The 22,465-nt window shown below is 47.8% G+C and overlaps 1 protein-coding gene across 2 annotated transcripts; it reads right to left on the reverse strand.

Moving 5' to 3' along the window:
• Nucleotides 1-609: 609 nt before the first annotated feature.
• si:ch211-195b21.5 (uncharacterized) lies at nt 610-21,930 on the reverse strand. 2 transcript variants are annotated; one of them, XM_056292115.1, is made up of 8 exons: nt 21,635-21,930; nt 6,745-6,890; nt 5,403-5,952; nt 4,033-4,753; nt 3,632-3,705; nt 3,412-3,511; nt 3,183-3,301; nt 610-2,004 (listed from the first exon to the last, which is right to left on the reverse strand). In XM_056292115.1, exons 1-8 carry the CDS (start codon nt 21,824-21,826, stop codon nt 1,432-1,434), a joined length of 2,475 nt encoding a protein of 824 aa, XP_056148090.1. In that variant the 5' UTR covers nt 21,827-21,930; the 3' UTR covers nt 610-1,431. The 2 variants fall into 2 exon arrangements, with proteins under 2 accessions (XP_056148090.1, XP_056148092.1); XM_056292117.1 differs by lacking the exon at nt 21,635-21,930 and adding an exon at nt 9,306-9,374.
• Between the last annotated feature and the right edge of the window lie 535 nt (nt 21,931-22,465).

Genomic DNA, 22,465 nt, shown 5'->3' on the forward strand with positions numbered 1-22,465 from the left:
CGGGTTTATATCGTCAGACGACACGGCTGGCTGAGTTTATGTGTTGGAAGGGGTTCAACGGCGTGTTTCTCCCAACCAGACCTGGAGTCGTGGCAGAAACTCGTAATGACCTTGCAGCTGTAAAATCATGCCTATCAAGTAAAAATGTGGCTATGTGGTAGACCAGCAGACTCCGAACGCTTGCTACCATTCGCTACTGGCTGAAACGCAAGCAGTATTATGGCCAGTGAGCTGTGTACAGATGAGGTATTTACCAGACCACCTCATACGCAGTTAGAGTCAGCTAAATACCCGGTGACAAGGTTGCATGTATAATAGTCACTACAGTTGAAGTACCTCTGTCATACAAAATAAGTCTACTCCAACAGTCCTTCCAGATGCCGACACGGTTAAATTATGGGTTATCCCAGTAACAAGTAGGGTAGGGAAATGTATCATTTTCATTACAGAAGTTATAAATCTGTAATCATAATTTACTTTTGACATCGCCCCTCCTGACATGGCGATGTCAGGGGGTTTTCATCCTCATGAGGGCTCCCCAGTTCAGCTGACATACTCCGAGCTAGTTCAGATAAGAAATTGTAATATGGCAAATGGTAAGTTGAGGGTAAAAGCATCTCACTGTGTTTTTATTGAGGAAACTGGCTGTGAAGGTTTGATTTTCTGGATCAGTTGGACAGTACACAGAACAAAGTTACCCTGAGGAGAAGCAACCCCACCAAGACAGGATCCACTGACTAACGCGGTGGTGTAATGGTCGCCGCAGTGGGTGTTAAACGGATTACCGTGCCCAGACAGTAATTAATACAATCATACTTTAAAAATGACTTCACTTCGTTTTTAACATGAACACCAGACGTGGTGGAGTCAGTACAGATTTCAACCCGGTGTCGTCATACATACCGTTAAGAAGGACATAATTCAATCACCCAACATATTTACAACATTCGTGGCCAAACATAAGAAGTGTGACGACCACATCTAGTGGATATGACAGTCCTGCAGACGCCTTCAGAGAGGGAAGCTATCTTCAAAACGTACAAATGGTAAAAAAAAATCCAATATTCATCCGAAAAGCTCAGTCCTCACTTCGCTGGCCTGACGTCCTCACATGTCAAAATGAAAATAAGCACAAGCAAATAACTTCCTTTTCTCTTCAGGTTTTCTGAGTTGCTCCAGGGTCACATTCCTTTTCTTGATCTACCTTTGAGATCCGCCATCGTTTGAACGAGCGGTAACCAACCGTCGCTGTGAAAACAGCCGATGTTGAAGTGAGAAAGAAGGTGATCCATTTCTACAAAACGGAAATGTCCCTTCCCCTGTGAACTGTTTTTTTCTTTAAAGCTTAAAAACGCAGACTGCCACAACCTGCTCCATTCGCCAAGTCACAGGGAACCTCAGCATGGAAAAGGAACTACGACATCACAACAGTTAGAACCTGTCACCCTTCTCCTTCTTCACTTTCTTCTTTTTCTTCTTCTTTTTGTCCTTTTTTTTAGGGAACTTTGATTTAGACGATTTCCCATTCTTGTCTTCGTCACTGCTGTCGCTACTTTTATCTTTTTCGCGGTCGCTTTTGTCCCGGTCCTCTGCGGAGGGTTTTCCTTTGTCGTCCTGATTAAACCTCCTGTGCCTCCCTATGACCAGGCCCTTATCACTCTCCTCAGCTCTCATCTTCGGAGGAGGAGGAGGCGTCAGACCACGGGACACTGTTATCAGCAACCTCTCTTTCATCATCTCCCCTCTCGGGGGCATCTTTTCTTGTTTGTCCCTGTGGCTTCTTGGCTCGCTGTCATGTTTGTATTTGACGTCCGAGTGTCTTTTCTCTCTCTCGTCCCTATAGTCTCCATGATGATCTCGGCCTCTTTTGTAGTCCCCCGCATCCCTGTGGTAACTGGAATCCCCGTGGTCTCTCCGGTCTGCAGGGTGGGGCTGAGAGTTTTTGCTGCTACTGTGATGGTGCGATTGTCCTTTCTCCTCTTTAGACTTTTCAAGGTGTTTTTGCTGGGGGGAATAAAGACAAGAGAAACAACATGAAGACAGAGACACACATGACAGTGGAACACCAAAGGGAATGTCAACATAACAGGCTGACTGTCGGGGGAAAAAAATAGAAACGATTCAAAATTAAACTCTAGTCCATCCATCCATCCCTCCAATATCTGAATCGCTTATCCTGCTCTCAGGGTTGCGGGGATGCTGGAGCCTATCCGGGCAGTCATTGGCCGGCAGGCAGGGAGACACCCTGGACAGGCCACCAGTCCCCCCCACACACCACACCACACCACACCACACACATACCTAGGGGCAGTTTAGTCCGGCTGAGTCACCTGACCTACATGTCTTTGGACTGTGGGAGGAAACCGGAGCCCCCGGAGGAAACCCACACAGACACGGGGAGAACATGCAAACTCCACACAGAGGGCGACCCGGGACGACCCCCCCAAGGTTGGACTACCCCGGGGCTCAAACCCAGAACCTTCTTGCTGTGAGGCGACCGTGCTAACCACTGCGCCACCGTGCCGCTACTCTAGTCCAATAAGGTACATATAAAAACAAAGACATGTTGTTCCCTGTCATCTTGGAGCTGGTACGAGGAGTTTTAGATTGTTGTTGACTTTGCATGCCGTTGTGACCAAAGGTGGTAGTGTTTCACTGAAGAACAACTTCATTTCACATAAGCATTTGCCTCCTTTCGCCAAGATCTACTTTCATCCTCTGCTAGCTAGTGTGCTTGTTTTGAAGACAGGAGTTAAGAGATGTAGAGGTGTTTTGGAGCGGTTTACAAGATATTCAAAGAGGAGGTGACGTATCGCTAGTCACGGCTATGGATTCCACCTTCAATCATTTAATCAGATTCTGTGGCGAATCCGACTCAGGGACAAGCTCGTGAATCATTATACAGCAATATCTAATATTCTCACCGATGGTGTCATTTGCTCATGTTCGTCACACAGAGGCATCAACATTACAACCAAAGTGATAATCAGTGAAAACACCCCATAGCAGCTTTAAGCTAATAAAAAAAAAAATATCAAGACCAATCCAAACTCATAAGGGCTAATGTGTATACCGTCGCATGATAACTTGTGAGAAGTTAGCATGAGGATTTGGGCTGAGTCAGGGCTAATTCAGCTGTGACAGGAATATTGTTGGGCACGGGGTGCTATGTGGGTACTCACACTGCCGGAGTCATTATGACGATGACAGGCTGCATGGCTTTCAACAGTACTTAGATCTCCCATGAACTCGTCGCATTTCTGACAGTAAAATCTGATCACCGGAGTCATGAAATCACATCCTGAAAGGTGAAGGAAATGTGTTGAGTGGTCATAACAATAACAAGTTGGTATTTAAACTATTTTAGCAAAGAAAAGGCAACGATCAGGGAGCGAGAGACCTATAATCTACCATTCTCTTTCAGCAATCCTTCCAGTTCTTTCATCAAGGTCTCTATTTTTTTCATTCTGGCTTGTTTCTCTCTTCTTTTACTTTCTTCATTGTCACCTACCTGGGAAACCCAAGACACAAAAATTCAGTGAGAAATTCTCACTATTTTTGAGCATTACTATGAGACCCCCACTAGATCACCAAAGCAGACACATTTTTTATGTCACTTTAAAAGCCTTACCTTTGGTATGTCAGAGGAATTCTGAGGTGGGGTACTACCACGCGGATCATTTTTTACCCGCTTCTCCTTTGTAGCTGAAGGAAAAGAGAATAGTTTAAAAAGAAGGTGTCCAACAGGGAAAGCATGTTAAGTTCAGAGAAGAATGACAATATCTAGTCAGGTGGCAGGATTTGGTCTTCAAACCGAATGGCAAAAGCATATAGGGTCAGCTGTCGGTCACATAACCTTATCCTGGACAACTGGTAAAGAAATGCAAAACAGATATAAAATCAGCTTGCAGCATCAAATCTTAGTTTTGTACATCATTAGGTCAAAGAATAACAGTGGAAATCCTGCAGTGGACTCGAGACATTTAGCAAATAGACACAAGTTCCACATCTGTTTTCAGATGGGATCCTTACCTTTGATTAAAGACTGGAGAGACTCCAGTGCTTGGCGTACGTTTGTGTTCCCCAACGCTGGTGAGACTAAGACAGAAGGTGCCGGCTGTGTCCCAGACCCAGTGGTTTGTACAGGAGACCACTGCTTCTCCTGTTTTAGCTCCTGCACCTTCATCATCTTGCTGACTTCTGTGGTGCCCAGATTGAGACCCATGTTCCTCAGTATGACCTTGATTTTCTCACACTCCTTTATGTCAATACTACAAGAAGCAAGCTCTTGGTTCGACTTATGCTCCAGGTTGCTTGTGCCAATGCTAAGGGAAGATGAGGGGCTCTTTTCTAAGAGCTGCTTCAGATCCAATAGATCCCCTGGACAACTGAACATTGGCTTGTGTAAATGTTGCTGGCTACCAGAAATAGAACTTTCTGTATGGATGTGCTGGGGAGCGACAAGTTCTCCAGATTGACCAAGCACAGCAGCGACAGGTAGCTTTTCTCCAATATCTCCATTTCCATAGAGGAACGAATCTTCATCATCGGGGTCCTCTGTCTTCTGGATGGCTGCAGAGTCCTCTTGACTGCTGGCCTGTAACCAGGAAAAGTCGTTGCCCACTCTGTCATGGGGTAGGATGATACTATCGTTTTCCACTTGCAACACATTTTGTTGCTTGTTGCTGGAGGAGCCCTGCTCCTGTTCAGTGGGGATGTTATCTGCCTTTACATCCTTGCCTTTATGTGTTGCCTGTACAAGAGAAGGCGGCATTGTAACTATTTCGAAGAATGATCCAACAGCTCGTGGTGAGTCCTTTTGAAGTTTATTTTATATTGCTAAATGAGCAATGTTTTGGAAGCCAACATGGAACAGAAATAAGGACTTCCACAATCAGAACATACATCACTGCTGAAAAAAGGAACATGGAAATATCTGTATAAGTTAATGAGGTGGTATATGGCTTAATCATGGTTTTCCTGTCTTCTAGATGCTGAACGGATTTGCCTGAATGTTTTTCGATATGAAATATCCAGATCCTAAAGATTAAATGCTGAATATTTTTAATGACTGCATGTAGAAGACAGTTAATTTTTTTTACATGTTGTTTGGCTTTATACTGTAAAGGTTACTTTTCTTAAACTGTTGTTTAAAGTGAGACATAGGGTTGCTCCTAGTCATTTTATGGTACCTGTGACTCTCAGTTGCACAAGTATGATCCCTACTGCACTGAGTACAGAACTAGGGGAACACTGAGAAAACTTTATGGCATTTTTCAAAAACCAAAACTACAACTGAATATTATAGTCAGAAGACTACCAGGATAAAACTAACGACTCTTGTGAAACTATTCCTGCCCTCCTCTGCTTAGAAATCTGGAGGAAATATTATCAAGAGTTACCTGTATAGTGAGGATAGCATCCTTGAGAGTAGGCAATTTGTCTTCCAGTTCTCTGCTGTTCATCACCAGTTTAAGGCCTTCTAACAGACTACGGTTGCTTGTGGATGGTTTGCTGCTGTCAGTACAGTTGGGGCTGAAGAGCCGGTTAGAACTGTTTCCTCTTCGGCTCTGCTTTGCCTTGTCCCTCCCACGGCTGTGGCTTCTGCTCCTGACCCGGCTCTTGCTCCGTGCTCGGCTCTTCCCTCGGCTTCGGCTCCTGCTTCTGGCCATACTCTTCGCTCGACCGCAGCTCTTGGCACGACTTCTACTTCTTCCCCTACTGTAGGGGGGGCTTCTGCTACGTGCCCTGCTTTTACTTCGCACATAGCTCTTGGCTCGGCTCCTACTTCGGCTCCTGGACCTGTGCTTGTGGTTAGATGAAAGTGCTGGCTTTGAGGGATTTGCTGACTTGAATGTATCAGGCGGGTTGTATACCAGATTTCCTTTGAGATAGTCAGGAAGAGGCTTGTTCGCTGCAATACATCTGAGGAATTCTTCACCAGCCCTCTCACTGTTGATCGAAATGTAAAATGTTTCAAAATTTCAAGTGACACAAAGTAAACATTGAAATATCAGAGTGCACCCAATTTTGTAAGACCGATGCATACTTGGTTAACGACCACCCTGTCACAATCCCGGATTCTGGAAAACCACTTATAAAAGCTGTATAACAAACAATCTGGTTCCATTTACCCCCTGTCTTAATGTGCAATCTGTATCTGGGGATGCTATCCAGATAATCAACAATCAGTCTGCTCCTTGCGGTATCACTTTTAAGTTGTCTTCTTCGCAGCCAGTTTTCATTTTTGGCATGCAACATGCGCAGTATACAAGCAGGTGACAAGTGGTGAGTCTGTATACAATTCACAAAGAATAGACATGGCAGAGGTAACAGAATCCTGTTGGTTTGCCCCAAACATATGTGGAGTTATTGACTGCCACTGAGAACAAGGACTAAACCTGTGGGAGTGTATCACATCAGCGTCCGGTAGCTCTTAATAGGTGGTAAAATTCATCAGCCGCAACAAGCTTGAAGACATTTGGCTTAGGGACACGATGTTTCTACCCCGTGGGTAGCAATTTCTCCCTTTAGAAAGCACACTGACCTCTGGATTCTGTTTGTAAGGAGTGCTGTGCGAGTTTAGACGAATATACACTTTTTACCTACACAATTATCATATTTGGACACAGACGGAATCTTAATACTGGGTGTAAATTGGGTATCCCCAGCAAAGAGTCCGATATCAGCAAAGATGGCTTTACAGAGGCTCTCAAAAACAAAGACAGACACACAGTTACACACCTGCTGTCTTTGGCGTGACATTCCAGAAAGCCAGTATTCCACTGTGGCATCGGAAGTTGTTTGTCTGGAGTAGGGAGCATCTGATGGCTGCCCACAGTAGCCACTGTACTACGGTCTGTGGAGGTGTTGCCACAGTGGGGCTGAGTCTAGGGTGGGAATATTCAGCATTCATGTTAAATAAGTGCACACAAGACAGAGCTTTGGCGACATCTTTTGGCTCATTCTCAACGTCATCGTGTGCGGTCAGTTGCTACCCACATGTAAATACACGACGCTTGCGTCCCTTTGCCATGAGTGATGGCTAGCTGCAAACAAATATGGCGCTGGCGTGTGGGCGTGTCGACACATGCGTAGGCGTGTCGACACGCCCACACGCCAGCGCCATGTTTGACTGCTGCTGCATAAACTTGTTGCCATAGATGGAAAAGATGAAAACCTTGTCAAACAGTTCGACTTTCAAAAATTCTCAAGAAAAAAAAAAACCAAAACCAGGGGCGTCCGGGTGGCGTGGCGGTCTATTCCGTTGCCTCCCAACCCGGGGATCGCCGGTTCAAATCTCCGTGTTGCCTCCGGCTTGGCCGGGCGCCCTACAGACACAACTGGCCGTGTCTGCGGGTGGGAAGCCGGAGGTGGGTATGTGTCCTGGTCGCTGCACTAGCGCCTCCTCTGGTCAGTCACGGCGGCCGTTTGGGGGGGAGATAGCGTGATCCTCCCACGCGCTACGTTTCCCTGGTGAAACTCCTCACTGTCAGGTGAGAAGAAGCGGCTGGTGACTCCACATGTATCGGAGGAGGCATGTGGTAGTCTGCAGCCCCCCCCCCCCGGATCGACAGAGGGGGCGGAGCAGCGACCGGGGTGGCTCGGAAGAGTGGGGTAATTGGCTGGATAAAATTGGGGAGAAAAGGGTGGGGGGTGATTCGGGCACTTCAGCCGGTGGATACAACTGTCAGCTCACCACTGACCGCGAAAGTGATGATGCAATGTTATTTTAAACTCGCAAAAACATGAATCGTTATCGGAATGGCCAGCATGTAATATACTGTAGCGAATTCGGGGGGGGGGACAACGCAACCACAGGAACTGCCGCGGCCGGGAAGCGAACCCGTATCGCCCGCACCGCAGGAGGCATCGCTAACCGCTCGACTAAAGGGTCAGACCCGCCAGCCAGCGGCCAGCGTGTCTACTTATCCATGCACGTCACAATATTTATTCTTTTAACAATAAAGGCAGAGTAAAAATGTAGGAATAAATGAATTGTTGATGGAGTTTGCTTGTTTCTTGCCGGTGCTTAACTCCGCCTGATGATGTTTGAGATGCTACGGGGCGGTGCTGAGCCTGGACAGCCTCAGCCCAGCTGAAACCAATCTCGCTGATTGGCACGTGGGCTATAAATAGTGCTCATGGTGACTCGTGTGATGCGAAATTATGGCTGCTTCTGAATTGCTTGAAGACTTGGCAAATAGAAGATTTAGACGTGAACGTGTGTTCAGGGACCACGAAGACCTCCTAGCCCTTGATGACGGACGGCAAATAAGCTGATTCAGATTACCAAGAGCCATTCTCTTGGAAATCTGTGCCGAACTGGGCCCAGCTCTGGAACGACCCAGCTGGTGGAACAGGTCCACCCCTGTGCAGGTCTAGTCACTGACCACTCTGGGCTTTCTGGTAGCTGGGATGTTCCAGCGTGAACTGGCAGACAGGTCTGGAATATCGCAGCCATCCCTTTGTTAACCATGACCATTGTTATGCCAATGACACCCAGCTGATCTTGCCCTTTCCTCCCTCTGACACTCGCGTAGAAACACGCGTTGCTGCGTGCTTGACTGATATCTCTTGCTAAAAAAACAATGTCCTCCTAGAGCAGTGGTTCTCAACCTTTTTGGGGTCCTGGATCCCCTGCGTATTTTTGATCTACCCTGAGGACCCCTCCACCTGATCTTGGGGGAGGGGGGTTGCAATTTGATAGAAACAGTAGAAACTGCATTTTAAATTGCATTCTAGCATTTATTCACTCTTTGGGGCAAAAATCAGAGCTTTCAGTTGTAACTTAGATATATGTAACAAAACAGAATTCTTATGCAGTAACTTTCAGATATATGTAACAAAACAGAATTCTTATGCAGTAACTTTCAGATATATGTAACAAAACAGAATATGTATTCAGTAAATTTTAGATATATGTAACAAAACAGAATATGTATTCAGTAACTTTTAACAATGCAAACGGGAGCGAGATCTCTTATTAAAATACAATAAATTACACTTGTGAAACAGATGTATTTAGAGAAAAAAGTCCTGTTACCCTTTATAGTTTAGGTAGATAAAGGTCTCAGTCACATTTGAGTAAAATAATCCTATTTCTATAAATGTCACAGGATCTTTTTTTTTTAGATATTTTATTTTCACGGACCCCTTGCAATTAAACCACGGACCACTAGGGGTCCGCGGACCCCCGGTTGAGAAACACTGTCCTAGAGAACTCAACACTATTTATCCACCGATCGGGCGGTTACCGGACATTTTAAAAACATGCAAGTCATCGTGCAGGTGATCGTGGGTACCTTCCATCGACTTGGCTCCTCAACCCCTTCGCGCACATGCAGAGAAGGTACAACGAAGCGCATGGTCGAGTCCCTTCAGTCACTGAGCGCACGCACCATCGGCTCTTTATGTGGTTGGTGATGCCCACATAAAACGGGTTGCAGTCTGCTATTTAGGCCCGAGAGGGTGTGCTGGATTATTAGGGCTTGCGCAGTTCTCCACAATGTGGCGTTCCCGCATCCACTGGCATTGTGCCAGATGCTATGGACCAGGATCACTCCATACAGGAGGAACCACCTCCTCCTCCAGCGAATGCATTACATGAGCAAGTGATGTGCCATCTATGAACAGACCAGACAGGTATAGGTTTTTTTTAACAGGTTCTTTTAATACAGCACACATTTCACCAAGTACATTTTTTACTTCGTGAACTTCTCAGTTAAATCAATAAGACACGCATGTTAGGGTTAGGGTTAGCACTCCTGCCTGTGCCTCTGACCAGAGCGATGGGAAGAAGAGCTGGAGTTGGTCCCCCAACTGCCCACCACTCCTATACAATACGACGGGTTAAAGGCAGAAGAGCAGTTCCTCTGTAACCAAGACAACGGTACAACGAAAGAAACAAAGCGGCTTCTTCTTCTTCTCTTGTTAAAAGTGTCTACTGGTGTAAAAACACGCCTCCATGACCGCAGCACGGCATCAGTGAGGGCGGGGCCACTTGCGGGTGATTCACCGGGAACGCAGGCGGGGCCTGGTGGCTGACCAGACCCCGCGGCCGCTGGGGGCCCGGTGGCGCACTCCGTGGTGCGCACCTCACCCCCACCAGCCACGCTACAGATCGACTCTAAATAAAACAGAACAAAATATGTCACGCATTTGGCTCGAGCTATTTCATTTAGATGCTGTGTGAATTTGCCTATGACGTAGATAGTTTAGCTTTGGTATTACGGAAGTTGGCCTTACCGGTTTCTGTGGCATCCGGCACCGCATTAGTGTCCCGCTCTGACTCTGGCACACTTCCAGACAGAAGCGTTTCCCCCAGGACGCCTGCAATTCTGTGGTGGGACGGGGAGGTTTGGGTTCTCCCTGACCCGCCACCGGTTGGGACGCACTCGGTCGATACGCACCGACGCATTTTTTGGCATCAACTTCTGATATCGGACCATTTATTACTGTTTACTTCGGCTACAGTTTGCAGGGTGGCAGTGGCGCCCCCAAGGGGTGGCCACGGCCACCCTGATACTATCCCTGCCCCCCCCCGCTGCCCCCCCCAGCCACGAGTCGCATATGCAGAATATGCTTCTGATTAATCATAATATGCTTCTATCTGATATCTTACATTAGGTGCTGTTCATTTAAATCAATAATGTATATTTTTCAGCAGCCTATACAGTACACTACAACAGCATCATACAATTCCTGAAATTCAGTCATGGCTTTTGGGTTTGGTGTGCCACCCCAAGATTTTCAGTGGCCCCATTTGGCCCCCCCTATGAAAAATCTCTGGGGGCGCCACTGCAGTGTGGAGCCAACACCGGTCGTCACTGCTGCCACTCGAGTTGCTTCTTTCTGCTGGAGAAGTCCACCGAGCCCCCAAACAGCACACCTTTATTTATTCATTTTTATTTTGTGGCTCAGCCTCAATAATGAGCGCCTCGATCTTGCACTCTGCAAATGTCACCTTCGTTCTCAAAGTCCACATCTCCATCTTTCCCCCTGACCGCAGTTGCCAGAAGTCACCCCAGTGTACAGGCAAACTGACACAACCTCTGCCCCTCCGACTCTCTAGAAAACCTTTAGCATCGCGCAGCGACACTAACACGGCAGCCCGGAGGTTGGAGCCACTGTCGTCCAACATGGCGGATGTGTTGCCATGTGATATGTGACGTAATATGAGAAAAAAATACATAATCCAAACCGCTTATCCTGCTGTCAGGGTCACACATAAAATCCAGTGATTCAAGTAATTCTTTAATGGATGGTACCATTTCATAGGCAATTGCTCCCCGAATGCTCCTAAAACTGCATAATTTGCATTTAAATCAGTTTTAGATGAATTGAACGGAAAAAAAGAAGTTATAACCTCCATCTAAACAACCATGTGTGGTCAAAATGACCGCGCGTAATTTGCGCGTCATCGTGCACGTCATGTCGCATGTGTTTCACGTCATTTCCTTCGCAACATTACGCTTTCTTTTTGACACGTCAGGTTTTGTAGGCCTTGTGACGTCTGTTAGAGTAGCAATATGTCTTTTCCTTTTTGTTTTACAGATAATAGTTTCACTTCTTCAATTTTGCTCTTCAAGTACGGTCGTGTCTCTCTGAAGTTTAAATGGTTTAAAAATAGTATTACAGTTGTTAAAATGTTAAGTTTGCTGTCAGCTATTTCCTAACAGACACACTAACATATGCAATGCATTAATATCTCAGTTGGGTATTTATCTTGCCAGACTAGAGTTTAAAAACCGGCGGTCATTTTGACCACCTATGGCCCTTTTAGGTAGGAGTGAAATCCCGGTCGTTCTAGTGTTAAAGTCCTTTGTTTTGGGTTTGTGCAATGCACCTGCTACATGTGAGCGCTTAATGGAGAGGGTGTTGGCTGGGGCTCCACATACTGAATGCCCGGTGTTTTTTGGATGACATCCTGACTCACGCCAGCTTGTTCGATTCAGCTGTAGCAGCACTGCCCGGCATGCTAGAGAGCATCAGGGGGGCAGGGCAGACAAGTGCAGGATACTGAGCAGGGAGCTGACCTTCCTGGGGCAGCGAGGGTATTGGCACCGCAGAGAAGGTGCATGTCACAGGAGCGGCCCACCCCTACAGAACGGGGGGGGGAGGGGGGTTAAAGAGTTTTTTAGGGTTGGCCTCCACTACAGGAAGTTTGTGCAGGTGTTTTCACGCATCGCAGACCCCTTGTACAAGTTACTAGAGAAGAACCAGCAAGTCCTTTGGTCAGAGGACTGCGAAATGGGTTTTTGCACACTGCAACAGGCTCTGACAAGCACGCCCATCCTGGTACCCCTTGACCCCCATTTCTCCTTTGTCGTGGACACGGATGCAAGCGGGGAGGGGGGGTAGGCGCGGTCCTGTCACAGGTGTGGCCAGACGGAGAGTAAGTTGTGGCCTATTACAGCAAAGCGGGGGGCAAAGCTGAACTTGCAGGGAGTTCCTGGCAGTAGTCTTTGCCGTCTGGCACTTTAATCACTACCTGTGTGGCCAATCTTTCACCATACGCACTGATCATGCCTCTTTGCAGTGGCTGATGACACTCAAGGAACCAGAGGGGCAGTTGGCTCGTTTGTTGGAGGAGTTGCAGTGCTATGAGTTCACCATAACCCACCATACAGGACATTGGCATGGCAATGCAAAGGCACTGTCTTGTCGGCCATGCAGCTCAGAGGGCTGCCGGTATTGTGACCGCAGAGAAGCCAGGGAACGTGAGCTGGTCCTGGGCAGGCGGGCAGGACAGAGAAGTGTGTGGGGCAGCCATACTAGCGAGTAGAGAGCTGCAGGTGGTGGAAGTTACAGACTGGTCACCAGAGCAGAGACAGGACTGGGATCTGCAGCCTGTGATGCTGTGGGTGGTCCACAGCAGCGACTGTCATGGGAGGAGGTGGCAGCTCTCTCTCCATCTACATGGGGCTGTGGGCAAGGTTCAAGACTCTGAATCTGCTAGATGGGGTCCTCCCAACGAGCCTGGGTGGAGCCAGCAACCGGGGAGAAGAAGTGGCAAGTGGTGGTGCCCAGAGGCATGCAGGAGGCTGTTCTCAAAGCCATGCATGGCTCTGGAGGCTCGAGTCACTTTGGGGTGACAAAGATGCTCAAGCCTTTTACTGGGGATGTCTGAGGAGGGATATTGAGGACTATTGCAGGCGCTGCAACCTCTGCACAGCTCGCAAAGGGCCAGTCGAGGGCTGAGCTACAGCAGTTTCCAGTGGGGGAGCCCATGCAGCGGGTGGGTGTTGACATTGTGGGACCATTCCCAAGCACAGCATGGGGGAACTGCTTCATACTTACTGCTGTGCACTACTTCACTAAATGGCTGGAAGCCGATGCACTGCCGGACCAGGAGGCCAAGACCATCATTAATGCCCTGGTTGAGGGAATGTTTAGCAGGCTGGGGGTCCAGGAGTCCACCCATAGTGACCAGGGGAGAAATTTTGAATCCAGGGTTTTCTCCACCATGTGTGAAAGGCTGGGAATCATGAAGACTCTCACAACATCCCTCCAACCCCAGAGTGATGGGTTAGTGGAGCAGTTTAACCGCACCCTAACTGAACAGTTATCCATCCTAACATCCACCCATCAGCTCGACTGGGATATGCACTTACCCCTTGTCCTCATAGCGTGCCGCTCTGCAGTCAAGGGCTCAACTTCATGCACACCGGCCCTCCTCATGTTGGGAAGGGAAATGAGGACCCCTGCGGCACTGGCCTTCAGATGAGCCTTGGATGTACCATCTGCCCCAGCAGGCCCGAGTTATGCTAAGAAGCTTCAAGACCCTTTGGACACCTCAAATAAATATACCCGAAGGCAAATGCAGAGTGCGGGGGTGCGGCAGAAAAGGAATTCTGGGGGCGTCCGGGTAGCGTAGCAGTCTATTACATTGCCATTGCCAACCAACACGGGGATCGCCGGTTTGAATCCCCGTGTTACCTCCAGCTTGGCCGGGCGTCCCTACACACACAATTGGCTGTGTCTGCAGGTGGGAAGCCGGATGTGGGTATGTGTCCTGGTCGCTTAACTAATAATAATAATAATAACAACAAATTAAACTTATATAGCAATATTCTAACACTCACAATAAACGGGGTGAAACAAGACAACAGATAAACATAACACAGACATACAGGGGTGGAGGGGGAGGGGGGCTACGAGAGGAAGAAGCGGCAGCCACACACGACGCCAGCAGTACTCTCCCACTTAAACAGATACAAAAGGGCAAACTAGCGCCTCCTCTGGTTGGCTGGGGCGCCTGTTCAGGGGGGAGGGGGAACTGGGGGGAATAGTGTGATCCTCCCATGCGCCACGTCCCCCTGACAAAACTCCTCACTGTCTGGTGAAAAAGAAGTGGCTGGCGACTCCACGTGTATCAGAGGAGGCATGTGGTAGTCTGCAGCCCTCCCTGGATCAGCAGAGGAGTGGGGTAATTGGCCGGATACCATACAATTGGGGAGAAAAAAGGGGGAAAAATCCCCCCCCCCCCAAAAAAAAAGGAATTCTGAACTCTGTGCCAGAGGGCAACACTTTGCTGCTGGGGAGCTCGTTTGGGTCTACACCCTGACCCGGAAGGAGGACAGGTGCCCTAAACTGGACAGCCACTGGGTGAGGCCTTGCCTTGTCTTGGAACAGCTAGGAGAGGGTGTCGACTGGGTACAGCTGCCTCTGCAGTGCTGCCAAGTGGTGCTACACTGTGAGTGGCTGGCACCATAAAGGGGTTCAGCAATACGTCAGCCAACCAGAGGGGAGGGGGGAACACCCGTGTTGCCTGCCATGACATCTAGAGAAGGGCGGTTGTAGCAGCCAGTCCTGACGATGCAATTAGTGGAATCCAATCCGCTTCCCCAGTGCCCAGCTCATCTCCTTGGGGGGGTTGAGGCAACCCCAACCAGAGCCAGCGGAGGACTGACCAGGGGACAGAACGCCTACGGGGTGACCGAGGAGGCGGCGGAGAACTCCGCTGAGCTTTAAGAGACTTTGTCCTCTGGGTCACGGACTTTAATAAGGGAAAGGGGGGGTAGCGTATTTAGGTTCACCATGGGGGAATAAGAACTCGTTGTATACAGTTGGTTGGGAGATGTTTTGCAGTTCCGGGGGGGGGGTTGTGCACCGTTGCTGGGTCAAAGGTTAATGGGACAGGACTATGTGCAGAAGAAGATGGCCTGCGAGTTTGTTGCATGATAATGGCGGTCTGTAGGGCGTGGCTGTGGCCGACAACAGCCGAAAATAAAAGCAACACTCGGTTATAAGTCATGTCAGTGTGTGTTCTTTGACAGCGGTGAACGCTACAGTACATAAGCTACAGCTCTAATGACTTTAAAAGTCAAAATCATGTAAAATAGTCAGCCAACAGAACAAAAGCAAACGTCCGTACCCCAAGGGATCTCGCACATGACTGGTTACATCTGGTTACGTGCTCACATAACCAGCGAGGTCGTCACAAAAGGCCCTGACAGTTGAGTAGAATTTTTTGCTCACTGCAGTTCACTCATATGAGTGTGACAGAAATACACTGTAGGAACTGTTAGAGATTCGTGCATCACCCATACCCCCCCCCCCAAAAAAAAAAAACCTTCAAATCTGCACGATTCACCCAAATTTACGTGGAAAATGTGACGTTCGCTGAAAACCAAGTCGTTTGCATCCCTGCAGAGGCAGAGAACACTGGCAACAACTGCAGACGTTTTTCTCACTATAGCCCCAGTTTGGCTAGAGATGAGGTCTAAAATCAGAAAAGTGGCCCTTTAACTGCAATAATACTGAGACATTCACTGATGCTGGTTACCTTGGCTGATACTGATGATGATATTGAAAGCTAAGCAACCTTATGTACGATAACCTATTTTACCGTGTTTTCTTCCAGTGTCCACAAGCAAATGAGTTGCAATGTCTCCTTACACCGACTGAGTCTTCTCAAGCAGAGGAAAATTCTGCCAGTATACTTTGTCATTTTCTGTACTGGCAGTGGCGCAGCACTGACAGTACAAGTCTCTAGCCAGTGTGGTCACGTCAAGTCAATTTTATTTGTACAGCCCAATATCACAAATTACACATCTCCCTCAAGGGGCTTTACAGCAACACAACACCCTGTCCTTAGACCCTCGCATCGGATAAGGTACAACTCCCTAAAAAACCTTTAACAGGGAGAAAAAAATAGGAAGAAACTTCAGGGAGAGCAACAGAGGTGGGATCTCTCTCCCAAGATGGACAATGTGCAATGGATGCACGTTGCAGTGGTAAGGTCATCTGTCCCTTGATCCAAATTGAGTTTAAAATCTGGTCACAGGCAGACCAATCTTGAAGATAACCGTCAGTGAAGCAAGCAACTAGATGCTTCAATACTTTACAAACAGAATTGTTTGTTATTCACTGCACTTGCACTTCTCTTCAATATTGTAATAGCACCATGTTGGCTGTATTTTGTCTGTTTGAATGATTCCATTCAGCCATTGTTTATAGGCAAAATATGTCATTTTCTAGTTAGGCTGCAAAGGTAGTGTTACCTTACGAGGTTTAGCCATGATGCTCACTGCAAAATGCACAAGGTAGCCACAGCATGAGAAAGAGCTTGGAAGCTAGGTTAAGAGGAGAGGTGACGATCAGCGAGCAGCAGTATGGTTTCATGCCAGGAAACAGCACCACGGATGTGAAGTTTGCTTTGAGAATGTTGATGGAGAAGTATAGAGAAGGCCAGAAGGAGGCACATTGTGTCTAATTAGATTTAGAGAAAGCATATGACAGGGTCCCGAGAGAGGAGGTGTGGTATTGTATGGGGAAGTCAGGAGTGGCAGAGAAGTATGTAGGAGTGGTGCAGGATATGTATGAGGGCTGTGTGACAGTGGTGAGGTGTACAGTTGGAATGACAGATGGGTTCAAGGTGGAGGTGGGATTACATCAAGGATCGGCTCTGAGCCCTATCTTGTTTGCAATGGTGATGGACAGGTTGACGGACGAGATCAGGCAGAAGTCTCCGTGGACTATGATGTTCATGGATGACATTGTGAGCTGTAGTGAGAGTAGGGTGCAGGTTGAGGAGAGCCTGGAGAGGTGGAGGTATGCACTGGAGAGATGAGGAATGAAAGACAGTAGGAGCAAGATGGAAAACATATGCGTGAACGAGACGGAGGACAGTGGAATGGTGAGGATGCAAGGAGTAGCGGTGACGAAGGTAGATGAGTTTAAATACTTGGGATCAACCGTCCAAAGTAACGAGGAGTTTGGAAGAGAGAGGAAGAAGAGAGTGCAGGCAGGGTGGAGTGGGTGGAGACAAGTGTCGGGGGGGGACATGCGACAGAAGGGTACCAGCAAGAGTGAAAGGGAAGGTTTACAAGATGGTAGTGAGACCAGCTATGTTGTACGGTTCGGAGACTGACGAAAACACAGGCGGCAGAGTTGCAGATGCTAAGGTTTTTTTTTTGGGAGTGACGAAGAAGGACAGGATTAGGAACGAGTATATTAGAGGGACAGCTCAGGTTGGACGGTTTGGAGACAAAGCAAGAGAGGCAAGATTGAGATGGTTTGGACGTGTGGAGGAGAGATGCTGGGTATATTGGGAGACGGTTGCTCAATATGGAGCTGCCAGGGAAGAGAAAAAGAGGAAGGCCAAAGAGGAGGTTTATGGATGTGGTGAGGGAGGACATGCAGATGGTTGGCGTGATAGAGGAAGATGCAGAGGACAGGAAGAGATGGAAACAGAGGATCCACTGCGGCGACCCCTAATGGGAGCAGCTGAAAGAAGAAGAAGCTAGTCAGTAGCTTACAGCCTTGTACATATTAGAGTGGCAATGTACCTACTCAAACAAAATAATTTGAATGTCCACACAGCCTCATCTTACACACAAAACAGATCCAACTCTACAGATAACTAAATTCAACAAGCATGAAACCATCCAGACCCAAGGCACACCTGTGCACAGCAGGGATTTTGCGGTCCATTTCCTGCTCTCCCTCAGGATCAACCTCAACAACGATCTTTGTGTTTGTGCCGTTCTCAATTTGTTTCTAACATTTCACGATTCTCCTCTACATCACAGAGATGGGCAATTGCACCCTGATATTTGTTTGCGATTATACTCCAGGGCTTAGTCATATCCTAAAAATTTCATTAGTAAAACTAGGCTAACTACTTAGCTAGCTAGCTAGCTATGGCATGTCCTCACATCTGTAACATTGTGTGTTGTCCTCTATGTGTCCATTAATCAGTTGTGAGCACATCCTACTAAACCCTACTAAATGTTCCCCTCAGGTTGTCCATGACGAGTTGAGTGACCACAATTTGCCACACCTCTCAGGTTGTCCATGAGTGAGTGAGTGACCACAATTTGCAACGCATAGCCCATGGCAGCAGTTCCATGCCCGCCGTGGGGAAAAAAACGCAGGAACCAAGTTGGCTGAGGCCTTTTGTTTGACAATTGACAACCCCCAAAGACTAGGCTCACACCATCAGCCAACTTTGCAGTAATCCCTACAAACTGAAACTGACTGAAGGCGTTCACAAATGACAGAAGTTTTCTATTTGAATGTATCTAAAACCCAACTTGTCTACTTTGATTTGTTTCCATTTTCATCATTGAATAGAAGTCAGCAATCAGGTAGAAATTACACAACGCCCCTTTCTTTTATATAATATCAGCCAAATTACAGGGCGCTGAATAGGGACACCGCTCCATTAAAGCATGGCTTTGTAGTCAAGAGAGATGCGGATCCCATCTACAACAACGCTCATGGATCCAGGTTTAAGCAATGTGTTATCAAGCATGCTGATGTTTCTTTGAGCAAGGCAATGCAACTGGAGGTATGGATAGCACAAAACACATTTCTGGGGGTTTGCCTTTGTAGACTACATAGAAACGGACCACCAATGTGTCCAAGACACAATCCTTTCCACACATTTGGCTTGATTTCACAGATAACACTAAATAATCCCAAATGATTTTAACTGTCTTCAGGATATTCACATTTGATAACCAAGATTACATAAAGCAATGTGCTGAGCACTTTCACAAAGTTTGACAAGCAACACTCAAATCTAAATCTGCTCTATGTAAGGAGATTTCAGGGCAGCCCTCCTTTTTAAGTATTTTAAAATAAGGTGCATGAATCTAACTATTTTGCATAAAGACACTGGCTACTATGTGCCAAAAAATCAAGCTATTTTGCTTTATGTATAACATTATAATCACAGCTTTGGGTGTGCCAGATAGCCATGGCATATCTAACTTTTCCCCCACTGGGTGACAAGCTCTTCTCTTTTTAATTTCACTGACTAAGAGTAGCCTATCTAGCTAAAGTCTGAGTCCTTCATGTTACTCAAGAGAAGGATACAGATCCTTCATCCTGCAATCAGACTTTACAGCTCCTCTCTCAGCCTGGACAGCACAAGTCTCAGTCAGCTGGGAGGGGGCTGAACTTACGTTGACTTCTTTTTAAGGATGCACAGATATCACTTTTTCACCGCTGATATTGATGTACAGATCTTTAACTATCGGTCGACATCGACAACCAATCCATTCCAATACTTTGCTGAACAGTGCAGACTTGGACCAATGGTTTGGGGTCAATGGGCAAATAATTAAGAAAGCCATTAAAGAAACACCGGCTTCCATCAAAGAACGTTGAATCAGTTCATCTGGACACAACGTTTATTGACAAAAACGTTTCATCATCATCTAAGTGACCTCTTCAGTCTCAACTGACTGCAGGTGTCCCCACCCTTATAAACAATACAGTGACTGCAGGTACCCCCACCCTTATAAACAATACAGTGACTGCAGGTACCCCCACCCTTATAAACAATACAGTGACTGCAGGCGTCCCCACCCTTATAAACAATACAGTGACTGCAGGTGTCCCACCCTTATAAACAATACAGTGGCGTAACGACCCAAAGCAATGACCCGTTTCATATGCAAATATGGGCGTAACCCTTGACTAGAGTTACAATGGCCATGTGTACTATTCACAGAGGATTTGGGACTTTTTGCAAACACAGCATTGTAAGATGGTAACAGATGTACTCTTAGCCCCCCCCCCCCCCCCCCGGTTCAGGGATGGTTGTTCACTCTACACATAGATGGCCGCTTTGACTCCCTAAGTCAAAGCCTAAGAGTACATCTGTCGCCATCTGACAATGCTGTGATTGCAAACATTCCCACATCCTCTGTGGATAGTGCACATGGCCACTGAGACTCTAGTTAACGTTCACACCTGTATTTGCATATGAAACTGGTCGCTATGCAACTGTATTTTTTTTTTATCAGGGTGGGGAAACCTGCAGTCAGTTTAGGGGCAAGTCAAAGTCAATTTTATTTGTACAGCCCAATATCACAGATTATAAATTTGCCTCAAGGGGCTTTACAGCAACACGACATCCTGTCCTTAGACCCTCGCATCGGATGAGGAACAACACCCAAGAAACCTCTTTAACGTGCACTACATTACAATACAAGTCAACGCAATAGAGAAGTACATTACAGAAGTAAAAACAACGAGAGTACGGACAGGCAGTGCCAGAGATGAGGTAGTAGGATTACTCACGATTGCAAGGTTTTTTTTTTAGTTGGTTTTAAAACTAGAACGACCGGGATTTCACTCCTACCTAAACCTTCAGTTGAGACTGAAGAGGTCACTTAGATGAGTGATGAAACGTTTCTGTCAATAGAAGTTGTGTCCACATGACCTGATTCAACTTTCTGCGATTCTCTTACCTGGTAGCCAGTGTCACTATGCATGCACAGTGGCACCTGGTAGCCACCTGGTAGCCAGTGTCACTATGCATGCATAGTGGCACCTGGTAGCCACCTGGTAGCCAGTGTCACTATGCATGGTGTCACTACCATGCATAGTGACACCATGCATAGTGACACTGGCTACCAGGTGGCATGCATAGTGGCACCTGGTAGCCACCTGGTAGCCAGTGTCACTATGCATGCATGCATAGTGACACCATGCATAGTGACACTGGCTACCAGGTGGCATGCATAGTGGCACCTGGTAGCCACCTGGTAGCCAGTGTCACTATGCATGCCAGAGCATGCACAGTGACACCATGCATAGTGACACTGGCTACCAGGTGGCTACCAGGTGCCACTATGCATGCCAGAGCATGCATAGTGACACCATGCATAGTGACACTGGCTACCAAGTGGCATGCATAGTGGCACCTGGTAGCCACCTGGTAGCCAGTGTCACTATGCATGCCAGAGCATGCATAGAGACACCATGCATAGTGACACTGGCTACCAGGTGGCATGCACAGTGACACTGGCTACCAGGTGGCTACCAGGTGCCAAAAAAGCAGTAACCCAAGCCATTTCACTCCTGCATAGAGTCTCCACTGTCTTTACGTTAGGGTGGTGCTGCAGGCCCGACATCGGCACTGCTGTCATCGTCCTTACATTAATAAGCGTTACCTGACATCTCTTCTGCACAGCTACGCATCCTGTGTGTTACGCACCACCCCCATGCAAATAGCGTCTCGTGCCCAGACCCCGCCATTATTCGGGATTTCGGCTTTTAGTTTAACTCCACGGAAAACCGCGTGTCTAGCTACCAAGAGTGTGGAAAGCAGCGAGGCTACTGACTTGACAGAGGAGGCGGCGTGGCCGGCGGACTACCGGCGGGAACCTACATTGACGAAACGGTCTCCCGCGGCTACGTTATGGAAGTAGCTCAGGTCCGGAAGCCGTCCACAGGATCCAGCGGGCGGGTATCCCGAAGGCGGCATACCGAACGGCGGACCGAAGGGAGGCCCGCGGCCCGGCGGCGGCGGCGGCTGGAACGGCGGCGCCGGGCCTCTCGGGTACGGAAAGCCGCGATACATCGTCGGGCGGCTTATAACGCTGAGTAAACGACGTTAAGCGCCCCCGCGGTGTAAAACGCGACGGCGTTATAACGCTCCTCTATGCGAGGAGTACACACAGCAGGACGCGGATGGAGCCGCTCACAAGAGCGCAGGGCGCGTTTGGAACCGTCCGAGTTGAAGCGACCACTTCCGGGTCAAACGGCGCCCCGCCTCCGACCGTCAAAATAAAAGCCCCCCACGCTAAAGGCGCATGTGTTGGGTTTTCAACGGAGCCGCTGAATCCCGTAGGGTCCACGTTTAGATCGCGTGTTGCCTCGGTCCGGCTGCAGAGTGCTGCTCAGTCACGCGTTCGGCGGAATGGACCCGTGGTGGGTTCTGCAGAACAGCGGCAGGGAGCCATGTGACGTCGGCATCGTGTTTATGAAGCTTTTACATTTCCTTCTAGAAATGAAAGCATGCCCTTCTATTGATTAGAACACCTTCAGGGGGTGGGGGCAGTCGGTGGTGTGGTGTAGTTGAGACGGTGCAAGCCCGTTTCATGCCATAAGCAATCATCAGGCTATATATATATATATATATATATATATATATATATATATATATATATATATATATATACACACACACACACATATATATAGCAATCATCATGCGAAA

Source organism: Lampris incognitus, chromosome 13 (genome assembly GCF_029633865.1).
Source record: "Lampris incognitus isolate fLamInc1 chromosome 13, fLamInc1.hap2, whole genome shotgun sequence".
In the NCBI taxonomy this organism is placed as follows: domain Eukaryota; kingdom Metazoa; phylum Chordata; class Actinopteri; order Lampriformes; family Lampridae; genus Lampris; species Lampris incognitus.